At 37.9% G+C, this 15,022-nt stretch overlaps 1 protein-coding gene across 2 annotated transcripts in view; it reads right to left on the bottom strand.

The window, feature by feature from the left end:
- tbx15 (T-box transcription factor 15) overlaps positions 1 to 15,022 on the bottom strand; it is a 44,203-nt gene that overhangs the window by 14,495 nt on the left and 14,686 nt on the right. For both annotated transcript variants that reach the window (XM_042426582.1, XM_042426581.1), the window contains exons 3-4: positions 12,678 to 12,779; positions 3,946 to 4,117 (exon numbers count right to left, since the gene is read on the bottom strand). In XM_042426582.1, coding sequence (XP_042282516.1) covers positions 3,946 to 4,117; positions 12,678 to 12,779 — 274 coding nt within the window. The remainder of the gene's footprint in view (positions 1 to 3,945; positions 4,118 to 12,677; positions 12,780 to 15,022) is intronic.

Consider the following 15,022-nt stretch of genomic DNA (forward strand, 5'->3'; position numbering starts at 1 on the left):
CAGTTTACAGAATATTATGCAATGTTATACATTAAACTGCTCAACAGTATGAGTAGTTAATATCAGCTCCCCCTTACCCAGCTGCAACATTAAAATGAAAATGGCAAAGTAATGCATCAGTAATAACAATCCAGCATTATAATATAAGATATAAACTGCGTAATGAGTATTTTTACTTTAAGTGCATTTGTTGATAATACTTATGTTCTTCTTCTGTAACATATTACATTGACTCTTGCTTTTTTTTAAATCTTGTTGCGATGGTACTTTTACTTAAGTGAAGGATCTAGATATTTCTTTCACCACTGACCACAATGGAAATTAGACATCAGGCTTTATTGTGGTTTTATAGTATATTAAAATCATCAATCATGAAGCAAGTGTCATATTTTATACAACAATCATACAGTATGTTTTGTATTTAAAACAAGTAAGTCATTAGTACATATAGTTAAATATATAATATTTATCTTTGAAATGTAGTGGAATGGAAGTATGAAGTAGCATTAAGTAGAGTACAAGTACCTCTAAATTGTACAGTAGTTCAAGTAAATTTATCTTCGCACACTGTGTTTATTTTTTGTTTGTTTTTTAAATAGAGGAGAGAGCAAAGATACAATTATCTTCTTGAGAAATGCTTTGTTTAGAACTGTTGTTTAACTAGTAAAATTGTCACTCTTGTCTTTGTAGGTACAAAGGTTTTTGGCTAGACCAATCACGGACCAGCCCATAACCCCAAATGTCTGTCTGTCACTGACTGACTGATTGAGTGATTAAGTTACACCATTGGTCAGCTGGCCTGGTGTTGGAGTTTGGGGCGTTTACAGCGGACCCCCGAAATAAGTTTTAAAAAAAACACATTTACCGACCAAAGCGTCTCACACAGAGGCTCCGACACTGACAGGAGCACCAACCTGCAGATACAAAGAGACACAACGCATCCATTTTACCAGCCTGCACAGCGGCTAACAGCTAGTCAGCATGACTAGCATCATTAGCATAGCCTTGCCATGCTGTGTGTAGCCCATAGACGGTATAAAAATAATATGTAGCCGCGATGTTTCCAATTTAACAGCACTGTGTTGGACAGCTGACAGGTGTGTTTATGGTGTTTATGTGTTCTGAGAGACGTCATGGTGTGGACATAAAGTCACACAGCTGACGGACTGTTAGCCTAGCATGCTAATCATATGGATGAGACCATATGTTTACAGACATCCGCAGATAGAAACAGATGAAAGAGCAGGGGGAGTTAACAGATAATTAGAATAGTTATAATTAAAATTAAAATAAGTTCCCTTTCAAATCAAATATCCCAAGATATGAAAGGAAAGTATTATTCTTGCAACTGCATTTATACTATTTTTTTTTTGACTCAAACGTAGTGTGATATGCTACTTCAGTACTCTTTACCAGGAAATATTACTGGGACCACTGAAGAAAATTGCTGATTAACATTTGATATCCAGGAATTCACATTATAGACACTACCAGTGATTATCCCTGTAATAAACTGGCCATAATTTAACACACTGACCCTACGCGGTCCAGCCACATACTAGGTTTTGACCTAGTCTTGATATGGTACAAATGCAACCATCAGCCAAACCTGCAAATCTCATCTCAAAATTATAAACTCGTGGGGGCACTGTTTGTCTGTGTGAGACATAATAATTTTTTTTTCTTCTTACAGAATGTGCTTCTGTTGTGCACTGTGACGTCTAATGATTCATGATGGTGTCTGTTTCTGATGAGGCAGACATTTCACGACACCACAAGTCAAGAGGATGAGTGAGAAGTGGTGAGGTTTCCCACACAGGAAGCTCCGAAATGAATTTCCGTTGGCCTCGAAACTCCTTCAGGGAAACAAAGCCCTTAAACTGAGCAGCGGGAGAGGAAAGACAACCTCTCCTCACTCCGACACAGCACTGCATGTGAATCCTCGCCCACTATCACCCATATGTTATTACATTTGTCACCACTGAGCTGATGTGATCATCTGCAGAGCTGTGACAGAGCAGGAACCTGCCAGCAACACGCAGCTCGCTACGAAAAACTGGACACCGCCATTTTGTCGTAGCACTGGAAACCTCTCTGTCATGGCGGTGTATCCATGCTGCTTTTCTAATCATCGTATCACCTGGCATCTCGGCGTCAATGGTAAGTTGAAGGAGAAATTGATTTGTAGCAGCTCCTCACGCCGTTTTCAACAGTATATCAGAGCACAGCAGTCAAATTCTCTGCTCTAAAATGGCTTGATCGTCACAACAGGAACCACTTTATAAAAACTTCAACTCTTTTCTCATTCAGATCAGGTGAAAGGAGACAGCAGATCCTCTCCTGTTTGTACCAATCTCCATCAACACATTAAATATACACAAATAGCTGAGACACTCCTGGATTTGCTATTAATTAAATCTGCCTTTATTTCCACAAATATCCACAAAACTATGAAATTAAATTGATGCTCTAAGTAGTTTTACACGTTTTGCAGAAAAGATACTAAAGGTACTTCCAGTTTCCATTATTCAGATTTTTATGATCTTAGAGAGTTATACTGCACACGTGTAATTTATTTTTTAAGGGCCCTTCAGGATTCATTATGTAGAGACACTTAAGTGTGAACACTGTGTGTTCTCATAATTGACACACTATTATCTTGCAGTGCTGCTTGCAGACTCTTATTGTACAGTTTTGTCATTTTGTATTTTCTTTGCGCTCATTGCAGATTTAAACATAAGGGGCCAATCAAAGCTAGTAATGAAAGGCTAACCTAGTTTCCTTCTACTTAATATTGTCCCTTTCCCATGAAACTCCTTTCTAACTGTACGGTGCAAATAAGGGACTCACTTTAGCTTGCTGCCCACTTGCTGATCATACATAAGGACGGCAGTAAATCAAACAAATTGTGGTCTAACTTATTGCATTACAGTTAAATATTTCACCTATGAAACCCACATTACACATTTAGAGCAGCCAAGAACCAATAAGAGACTTACTTTAGCTCACCACCTCTGTTACTGACCGGATACGAGCAGGGCAGTAAATCAGACAGATTGTGGTCAGACTTAAATTTTAGCTCAATGCGGCTGATGGAGTGTACTACAAATCAAATCCAATCATTAAGTGCCTTTAACGAAACTGTTTCATTACAAAATGCTTTACAGAGCCATGGAGGAAATGAATATTATATATTTAAACATGGGCAACAGTTCAAATCCCAGGCCTCTAATATCTCTCCATGCTAATCCACAAACCTAATAATATTCGGTCAGGGTGGAACATCTTCAAAAAGAACAGTGTGAGTGTGGGAGGGCAGTATGTGGTGGAGCAGACTGTCACGTATTGCAGAAAATCAATTCTGAAGTCTCATGGCTCTGTGAGTCATGAAATTCACCCAGTGCATGAAGAACCGTGTCAACTTTCCTTTCAAGCAAACGCATCAAAAACATTTCTATCCAAAAACTGCCTCACGGCTCCAAGAGTGCATCCATTTCTACCATGAAATAAGATGAAACTTAAATCACAAATGAAACTAATGAATCACAGCTTCAACATTTAAAACCAAAGTGTTTCAGCTGCAAAAGCTATCATCTTTGTTGCAGGATTGCATTCATTGCCAGCGATTTTAAAAAAAACACATTAAAGTCTGATTGATGTGTGGGCGCAGGGATTTTCCCATGATGTAGCTTATTGAATACTTTTGATGAGTTACAGCTCAATCAATTTATTAAGTGAAAAGTAATATAAGTAATGTGTAATTTATTATGTTTGTTCCCCCTGTCAGGGGAAGTATGAACATATTTTTCATTAATTATATGGGTCTTTTTATAGCACCATGCTTTAAATATGTATTGGTCTTTGCCTACAGACGCAAAAATGCCTTAACTAACACTAACCATTGCAATATGTAAAAACAGAGGCAGAGAAAGGGTTTTTCCTTACATGTCCCTGGTCGTCCAGCTCGTTGTTGGTGAGTTTTAACTTGTCGAAGCTGACCACCTGCCTCATCCAGGTGTCTCCTGAGGCCAGAGAGTCCGGGTGGATGTAGACCCGCGGTGGTACCGGGGAGTCGGCGTTTCCTGCCACCATCCACTTGGAGCTGTGGTACACATACCTGAAGGACAACACAGGGAAACTGCCTTCAGCACCAGCAGACACACAGACAAAGTACAATTGTCGTTCTTTCCAGACACAGGAAATGGAGGTCAATATAAGCAGTTGATGTTACAAATCTTTTTTGACACTGTACATATTTGTGTGATGATTCACATTCAAAGAAGTTCTGTCTACTGTATTATGGAGGATAGATCCACCATAAATGAATGAAGGAGGACCCTCACATGACATGACATGAAAAGTTGTGCTGTTTTTTGTGTGATGCATGAAATATCACTATTTCAGATCATTTGGAAATGTGGTAATTCACAAATCTTTAACACGTATTTTGGTGATGTTATTGGTCAGTTTTTGTTACTTGGGATCAGTTTAAATGATTTTTGTTAAGGCATGGGAAAAATCTTTTTCTGCAAAATGGTGGTCATTTTAATCTTTTTTTTCTTATCTCATTAAAGAACCTGCCTGCTTTAGTACACACACAATATATTTGAGATGCAGAAAGTCCAGGCTCAACTATCCTTTGCATCCCCAAAACATGTCAGTTTAGTTACTTCAAATGTTAATGCAAACCTGAAAATGTAATTACTGTTTACAACATTTTCATTCACTTTTTCTGCATGCATCACTTGTACTTCTCATGCTTTCAAACACATTTGCCAATCATATTTTTGTTCCTCAGAAGGTTAGAGGAATCCCCAGCACTAATATTCTCTCATCACTTCACTGTTTTGAAAATTCATCTGAAGCGCTGAGGTTACTTCAGGGTTATTATAAAGCCTGTTTGGATTTCTAAAAGGCTGGAGCGCCTCTGCTTCTTTCACTTAGCTGGAAAACAAACTCCAAACACTTGGCCACGTTGCCACAACACCGGCTTTTAAAACTCATCTGTTGTTTCTTCATTGTGCTTGAAATTTCTAACAAGAGCGACATAAAATATTCCATATGCAGTCACACAGTCAAGCGGCATAGTTTCAATTAAGCTCAGCCACAATATTTGATGATGTGTTTGACTTTGGGTACAATGGGGTGTATCACCCATTAAACAGCAGGGAGGAGAGGGAGAGAGAGAGAAAGGGAGAGGGAGAGAGAGAAAACAAGAAAGAAAGAAAGAAAGAAAGACTGTTTTTTTTTTTTCATTATTAAAACATGTCCACCAACCACTGGTCAAAATGATATATATATCACGCTGTTTCAAAAAAGAAAAGGAAAGTAAAGAACAGAGAGAGAAAGTGTATATAGAGAAAAAGAAGCATACGAGAGAAATGAATGAAGGTAGAGTGATAGAGGAAGAAGGAGAGGAAAGAGAGAAACACATAATGGGAAAGCGAGGTAGAGAATAAGTGGGGGGAGAGAGTCTAACAGCTGTTTGCCTTTAGTTCTGGCCCTGCACTCAGTTGAAAGTGTTTTATCTGAAGTGTCTCTGCCAAAGTCATCACTCACTCCTGAAACATGGACAAAACTCTCATTTGGTCCTTTTGTTATTGCCTCCAAGGGCTGCACCACCCCATCACATGCACATGCACACGCACACACACATACACACACACACACGCCTATTTATAAGTACAAAACACAGCACAATTCAAATGCACAACAATACGTGCACACATTTAAAAAGCTTATTGTTGGAGTCTGTGTCCGACATCACTACTTTGTTCAGTCATTCACTACTTCCTATATAATAGACACTTAGTTTTTAGACTCTTATGAATCATTTTGTATCATGACAGCAGGTGTAGTGTCACTCTACTAACTTTTTCATTTATAAAATCTGACACATTGCATTGTGGGGCTTGCGATGTGTGGCCCAGGTTGATCTCTTTATTCATATTTGTATGCTCTTTATGTACCTTGCTGCCATAAAAATGATAAACACATACCACCTGTGCAGAGAGTTGTTATAATCCCAATGGAAGTTGAATGTGAGGCCAGTTAACACCCACCTGATTTTTTTTTTACTGGTTAGTGGTTTTCCAAACTATAGTTTGGAGATGGAGAATCTAAAAGAACCACCATCACACAGCCATCACTGAGATCCTGTTTTCACTCGACCTCCATGATTGAGCTAGATGAGGTTTCTGTGAGTTCTGTGACACGAATCAGTCTCCCCTATTGGAAGTATGTTTCTAGTCAGTGATCTTAACCAAGCCTACACTGGTGTGATGTTTCAACACTTCCCACAAATCGGTCAGCTAAATGATGTGGAGATGTCTTCTTCCTTTTATTTTAAGTTGCGTTTATTTGTCTTTTCAGCCATGGAAGGTGCTCATGCTTTATTTCAAACAATGTGGAAATGAGAAACACACACTTAAGTTTAGTTTTAAGAGCCGGCCAGCTAATTCCTGTTACTATAGTGGTGTATCAGTCAAAACATGAACTGACATTTATTTATGTAAAAATGCCATTGCTTACTGTTAAATAGTGAAATATGGATGTAATGAACTACAGAAAGGGATCATTTTAACTACCTGTTTTGTGTTTTTACTATATGTCATACCAAGCACACACCTCCACACACAGCTCTGACATTTGACCTTAACACACACACACACACACACACACAAAAGGGTGCCAGGTGTTTCTGTAATTTCCTGTTTGGAGTGCTGTTTAGGGTTACGCTCAGCGTAGCAGGGAAAGTGTTAAGGAACGAGGAAACTTTAGCCCCAAACAGAACTGGAAATCTGATTAGTCCCCCCGCTTTCATCTTCCATAAATCTGCCATCTGGCACCGGCACGATCAATAAAGACTGGACTTTATGTGACACTCTTACTGGACAGATGGGGGCGAAGGGAGGAGGAGTCTTTTCCCTTCTCAGCCAACACCAAACCATACAGCTGACAAAACCGAACTGCAATGCATACTCTAAAATTCTCTCTTTCCTCCTCTCTCACGCACACACACAAAATTATACCCACTGGGATAAACACACATGCATGTTAAGACATAAAACACACACACACAAAGACATAAACCCAACAAAAAGCAAATACATGTGTGTGTGTGCGTTCCCAGCTCATCATGAATATATTCAAACACAGGCAGGCATGCACATAAACACACACACACACATTTACACACTTGCCAAACCCAGACTGTATATTGGGTTACTGTACTGACAGAGTAAATATTGCTATTGAATTATCATTCAGGGTTGACTTGCATGTGTGTTCTGAATTTGTAGGAGAAGACCAACAGCTCTGTTTGAGCATGTGTGTGTGTCCTTAAATTTCTATAGTTATGATGGCCAAATGTCCTCGCAAAGATAGATAAATGATGACATTTTGCTAGTCCCTACTTCTACACAGGGAAGTTTCAGATAAGAATGAATGTTTAAAGGATAAAGGTTACAAAATTGTTGGGTTTTTTTTAATTAGGGTTATCAAATTGGGTTTAGGGTTAATTGTGGTCCTAATGAGTAGAGTAAAAAACCTGACTGTTAATGGTTTCTAGTGTGTTTTATCACTTTAAAACTTGTTTTGATTTATGTATGAGTGTGAGTGATCTTCTATGTCTCTACTGAGAACCAAACATCCTCACAAAAACAAATAAATTATGACATTCATGTCATACATTATGGATGCTGTACAGATCAGCCCTTTGAGGCAAATTTGTGATTTATTCATTTAGGCTATATAAATAAAATGAAATCAAATTGACTTTACTTGACTTAACAGCTTTAGTTTAGACTTGTGTTAGGGAATAAGTGCATTCAATGACTCCTCACAAGTACAATAACATACTTCAGATGCCTTCAAATGTACAATTTGTGTGTTTCTGATGCAGCACAAATACCTAGGTGTGTGTGTATGTTTGTTTGTGTGTGTGTGTGTGTGTGTGTGTGTGTGTGTGTGTGTGTGTGTGTGTGTGTGTGTGTGTGTGTGTGTGTGTGTGTGTGTGTCCATGACAAATTTTTCAAAGTGACAACATTTTGCCAGTCCTCTCATCTACATGGTGCCAGTTTGAAATTAGATTAAGGTTAGATTTAGGATTAAGTATTAATCCAAATTCAGATAAATAGGATAGAAATAGGTTAAATTAGAAATCGTGTTTGAGGGGACGAATTATATTCAATTAATATCCTCACAAGTATATTAACCTAAATGCCTGTGTGTGTGTATTATTGTTTTAGAACCGGTCATACTTCTGAGTGAGTGAGTGTTTTCTATTTCTATACTTTTTTGTCTTTGTGAAGACCAAATGAAAATTAATTGTTCTACTCTTCAGCTCTACATGGAGCCAGTTTTAGATTATAACCTGGGTTTATTGTATTAAAGTTTATAGGATTATGTGTCAATACAGGTTAAGTTTGTGTGGGGGGAACAACGTGGGTCTGGGGTTAATGTCAGGTTAGAGTTACCTTCAGAATCGGGGTTGAGGTACGACTGTATTCAGTGACTGTTCTCATGCGTAGAAACATAAATGTCTGCAGATACGTTACTGTGTATTTGATTCTTTTTGAATGTGTTTCTGATTGTATATGGGTACCTATATGAGTGTGTGTGTGCGTGTGTGTGTTAACACAGAATGCAACATGCTCTGACACAGTTGAAGGGACGAGGTATGTTTGAGGAGCCAGACAGACCCACGCTCAGCAGCTTGAGCTCAGCACAAACCAACCGACTGTCCACATAAAAGAGCTGTAATATATGGAGATTTAATGAGCGTGGTACCAATGAGACGTTCCTAAAGAGGGGCAGGGAGCCCAAGTAAAGTAAGTCGATTCCAATAAAGATCGAATTTCCAGACCCCAACCTCTCCACGACTCTCAGACACACCAGTGACAGCTCCCAGCTCAGTTTGCAAAGCCCTGTGGTAAATTCCCCAGCCAGGAAGAAAATCCTATTTAATTTTACAAGATCTTCTGGCCTCTAAAATCCTCCACGATGTCTTGGTTCGCTGGTGGGAGAGCGGAGAGAGGCGGCAGGGCAGAACGTCCGCTGCGCTTCGATGGAAAACTTTACATTAATAAACAACAATATGAAATGAAGAATGACGCTCGAATCAAATGTGTGCAGTGCACAGATCAAAGAGCTTACTTTGTTTTTATTCATCACTTTTTTATGCAGACTTGTAACCTGTTTAAATGAATCTGACATAACTAGACACAAGGGATATGAACCTCCCTCCAGTTCCGTTTGAGATGACATGGTTTTGTTTTGCACAGGGAGAGGGAACATATCAGCAGCACGCTCAGCCTTTAATCAAATATTCACCCTCGCATAGCAACGCTTGAAAACAAAACTAACTCCCTATAAACATGTTTTATGCCATTGAACTTTCTGCTTTAAAATATGCTCAGCAGCTGCCAAGAAAGCTATGTAGGCTTCTAAAACACTGTTGATACACTTTATGCACTATTGAGAACACACAAACTGAACTTGTTTCACAGATGCGTTTAAGAACATGTCTCTTTATTTCTTCTCATAGTGAATTATTTTAATAATTTTTTTAGAGTATATGTTTTTTTCTAGGGGTGGATGGATATACTGGATCAGGTTCCAATGGGCTTCGTGGTTGGATTTAGCTATTTATTTAATTTTCTGAGTTTAAATAAACATTTTGTAAATGTATTATTCATTTAAAGATTCCATGTGCCACAGAGTTGAAATATCTTTAAGGTGCTGCTACAATTTTCTCACCATTAAAAGACAGTGTGGAAAAATGATTTACTTAAGAAACAATATCACAATGAGAAAAAAAAAACTACACTTCAAGTAAAAACCTGAATTCAAATATACTTCAAGATGCTATAAATTATTTTTGGATCATATGAATTTCAGGTATTTTCACAAAATAATTGAAATGAAAAGTAATTATTTTGTGTATTTCAATTCATTCATAAAATAAAATAAGTCCATATAAAATATGGACTTATTTTACTACTGTGTTCGTCTACGTCAAGTATATAACCCTGATCTGAATTTTGATTATAGGCTGATACTTTTGTTTGCATTTGGATTAAGTATGAGTATCCTCTTACATTTGGCCTTGATGGATAAGTCTGGAGATATTGAATTTTTCTACATTTTTCTATGCCATAGCGTCCCCATTGTTGTCCACAAACCATTAAAAACAATCAATGAGCCACAGCTTTCATTCACATGAACATGGGCACTGTAGTTTACTTTGAATCAAACGCATCTACATTATCCTGCTGCCGTACTGCACCAAATGTGTATTATTCCCCAACAAAAAATAGTCCCAACAAAGGTACTATTTACTCCTGTTTGAGTAATGTTTGCTAAAAACTACAAACTACAATTTCCAGCTGTTTTCAAAAATTATTGCACCTTTTCTAGAAATAGAAAGTATATATTTGTGAACTGTTTTCAAAGATTTTACATGTTCAGTAGGAACCAGTTCTTTTGAGGCTGAGAGCCACAGTTAGGCTGTGGATGTTGGAATCTATACAGACAAATACACTGTTGTTTTACGTCTTTTCATAGGCTTTGTTGTCAATAACAAAATTATAGAATATTGACTGCATCAGTTAATTTCCACCTGTGACTAAATGAGGTTCATCAGTTTGTCTAATTGTCTGATGATCGTCTAAATGCTGTTTTGGGGGCGATTTTGGCTGAAACACTAAAAAAGGTCACAGTAATTTTAACCCTCAACAGTCTACTGGCAGCCTTGATACAAAAACAGCAACGTCATACTGCTCAAACTCTTATTCAGATGTACTGACAGCTCTAGGTTAATTTCCACATTATCAGTTCATCACACCACAGCTTGTATGAAGTGTCAGCATCTATAAAACCATGCGCAGGTAAGCTTCACACATTTTTCTCTTCATCTTCATCTCACTTCCTTGTTTCTGTCATGATACCTGAAAAAGGATACTGAGACATAAAAGTAAAACCTGCAGCGTCTTTCACTCCAGCAACAGGTATACCCAGCATCACAAATTTTCTTTCCATCTTTACCTCATTTTTCCCCATCATTAGACCTGAATGCTGAGAGTTATCCTATTTGCAGGCAGCCTCTGGCTCTGCAGCTCAGCTAGTGGGAAGATGAATACATTTCAATCTCCTCTCTCTGGCTCTGACTTCAGGGACTAGTACTGTGGGCCAGGATATCAGTCTTATTGCATATCCAGAGAGATCCGTCATATACAAGCCTTCCTCCAGCACATGCACACTTTAATCACTTTTGCTTCACTTCAATGATGTCAGTGATTTGAGTAACTACTTTTTTTTGTATTGTCGAGTAGAAGACAGGGACACCTCTCATTGCAGTTATGAGAAATTTGAAAAATGAAAAAGGCTGGAATATCCAGCCCAAATCCTGTTACGTACAACTCTAACATGAGAAATGACATCAAGATTAGAACAATCCAACTAGGTCCAAAGGTTTATGCTCGGTCTGACTTTTGAGAATCATCCAGGAAAATACAGTTTTGTGTCCAGCTAGCGGGGGTGCAGGAGTGCAGGCTTGCTCATGCATTTGCACATGCAGATATGACTGTGCGTGCGCATATTATATACAGCTGTGCATTTATTAACTCATGTATGAAGGCTGATCCTACTATTTACAGAGATGCTCTTTTGTGCTTATGTATATGCTTGATATTTTTTTATGCCTATGAAAAAATATCATTGCTCAGCTTTTCCTCTGCAGTTTCATTCTTTTCATGGTTGAAAAGCATCTGAAACAGACTTTAGACCATCATGGGGCATTAACCTCCCCACTGAAACCCAAAAGAATTAAATTATTTTGGTTTAACAGCAGCTATGTGGAGAAACTTTGGGATACATTTCTGTACTTGGATGGAGAGTAAAATGACAAGGTACATAAATAAAATGTGCAAAGATAATTAAATTGCATATAGGTTTTACACTGTTTTCTGTAACTGTGTTCAGAGAGGAACCTTTGTTCTGGGTGACACTGACTAGCTGATATGTCTGATATGTCTGCACAGGCATTCACTTGCATGAATGTGCGTGTGTCAGGATGGTTCCTATAGATCATAAATTCAGTTGCCAAAAACGACCTATAGTTACATTTGAGTGACGGATCCAGCAGCCTTAGTAATTATGACCCTGAGGAGTGTCGCAGTTCAGATGACGTCTATATAAGGTGACTTCCTTATTAGAAGGAGACGGCTTGTGTGGATGGCTACATAGTTATTTAGATGGCAGAAAGTGGACTCTGCTGCAGGAGACCGCTATTCACTTCCCGCTTCCAACCGCCAGTGTCATGTTTCCAACCACGAGTCGGGGCATTTTTTTTAAAACCGTAACGTGATGTTTACTGTTGCCATGACAATGAAGGTTGCCTAACTTTAAGGAAATAGTAATCATGTTTCGAGTGAACATTTTAACCCAAACCATGATCTTTCCCTAACCCTAATCAAGTGTTTTTTGTGCCTTAACCTAACCAGACTATAACCACAGTGTTGTCACATCATGAAACATCATTATTTTTTAATAGTGATTTGTTTTGGAAAGCAGCATATTAACGCTCCAATGAGTTGTTCTGTAGTGCAGGTACAAACAACCTATGTGGTCATTTAATTTGGAGGACTTGGTGGTATCTGTGTGTGTCAGGAGGGTACCTGTATCTCTTGTTGTCCACAGGTACGATGTCCATGGCGATGTAATACTGCTGATGAGGGTCCAGGCCTGCTATCTTTACTCGCATGGCAGGAAACATCCTCCTGAAGTGGGAAAAGCAACACATACTGATTAATCTGATGGAGTAACAGTAAGTCTGAAAACTAAAAAAAGTCCTGAAATCACATTTACAGTTTAAACAAAGAAAAAGAGAACACACTGCTTTATATGAAAATCTGATTTCATGTCAGTTTTTCTGCAGATGGGATCAGAGAGAAGCCTGATGTAGATTATTATATATAAGCAGGTGTTTTTCCTTCTTGTCAGAAAAGATGTTTTGAGAAAAACTGACATAAAATTGCTGAGAAATACACTTGTAAAGAAAAAGAAAATTAAAAACAGCTCACAGAGGCAAAATAAATCAAATAAAATGTGAAGAATGATCACTTCAACTGAGTGACGTGACCTGATCTGAGAGGGAAAATCTAATAAAAATCTGATCTAACTAAATGAGGACTAACGGGACCGATAATGTTTGTAAGACTGAGAGAAGGTTGCATATAGGCCTGTTCATTTGAGATCACCTGATATTAAAAAGCACTTCATCCTAGAAAGAATTAATAAGAACGTGTAACAAGTTTAACAAATCGATAAAAACAGGAGCACGCTGAAGTGACAACATCCAAAAATGCAATTATACGCTGAACACTCTGAGAGCTTGTGATTTTCATGACGCTGTAATATTGTTGTTTATTGTAAATGCTTGTGCAGTCCGGCACTGAGCACACATCATTTCACATTTGAGCATGTGAGCTACAGATAGACTGTTACATAACTTCTTCACAAAATACAACTACTGAACTAAACTTAACAGTAGCTGTGTCACGTTCACTGAATTCACGGGAGAAAAGTAATCGAAAATCAAACCAGCGAGAATCATTTTACAAAAATATGAAAGTAGTTTTTGAATTCACAGAGTTTTTTCTTTTCTCTCAGCATGAATCTCTTGATGATTTATTAGCATTTAATGGATGAAATGAGGAGAAATGACTGTTCTCCAGCCTGGTGTCTGCAATCATTTAAACTTCAACACTGTGATATTTGTGCAGTTGAGAGTAAACATCAGTCGGCAAGCAGACACACGTTTAGACTGATCACACTGTTCATTAAAACTGTTCCTTGGAAATCCAAAAATATTCCTAAAAACAAACATCAAACATGTTACGATTTTATTCTGTTTAAATTCAAATTTATTTTCAAAGATCGCTACTTTTTTCAGGCTAGATTGAGAAAAACATCATAAATGTGATTAATAATGATTGGCCCCTCTAACTGAGGAATGAATTAAATCCATCCATCAGACCAGTTTGCAGCTTATAAAGTAAGCAGCAGATTTACCAAATTTGAATTAAGGGAAGCAGACTTGTTGGCCAGAGTTCTGTATTTCAAGGACACACAGTCTTCACATTTATTCAATAAAATCACATTTTGAAAACATCTTGAACACAATTATCCTGAATATGATCAGATTTCAGTCTTCACTCTGACTCGCCAAATTTAAAAAATAATGTCACTCACTGTTTTTGTAAAGTGAAAAATCTCTTCTGTCTCTACTTGACTATTTTCTTCTTCTTGCATATTTCTACTATTTTAGTGTAAAATGAAAATATTTTGTTCAATACTGTCATACCAGTCTGACCTCTGACCTTTGCACCTCTTTCTTATTGTTTCCTGTAAAATTACCAATCCTGGAATATTATTCCTCTGCTGTACTTGAGTCTTTTTTAGGATAACACTTTATAATCTAAGTCAAATTGGGGATGTAATTTATATGCAAGTAAATGTATTTCTGTGTTATAAAATATTTTAGCATCCAGTTCCTTCCACTTTGTAACTGCAGTCTAAATCTGAAGGCTTACTGATGCAACAATCACGAAAATTACAATTTATAAAACGGATAAAAATGCACGTATATTAAATAACTGTCTGTGTACGGAGGGGAGAGATTTTAACTTAATTCCTCATTTTGCACTTCAAACGCTGCATTTTTCCCTTTTCATTTAAAGGTCGTAAATCCGGGCCTGACTAATGAGAAAAGAGGGCTGTTTTCTTGCTTCCCTTCTCTTCTGGATTTATGGGCTTATTATGAGCAGGCCGTGAAATACACACGGCGACGGTCGTGTGCGCCTTCACTCTGCCTCAGCGCAAACTGATTGTTGCTCTATTTATGAGCTGAGTACCAGTTTAGACCCAATTCATGAAAACAGGCTCGCTGTAGTCTGTAACGAGGAGAGGAGGACGACGTTAGAGTTGATTTCAGTCTCAGAACAGAGAGGAGGAGCTGAAA

This window comes from Thunnus maccoyii, chromosome 11, assembly GCF_910596095.1.
Source record: "Thunnus maccoyii chromosome 11, fThuMac1.1, whole genome shotgun sequence".
Taxonomy (NCBI): Eukaryota; Metazoa; Chordata; class Actinopteri; order Scombriformes; family Scombridae; genus Thunnus; species Thunnus maccoyii.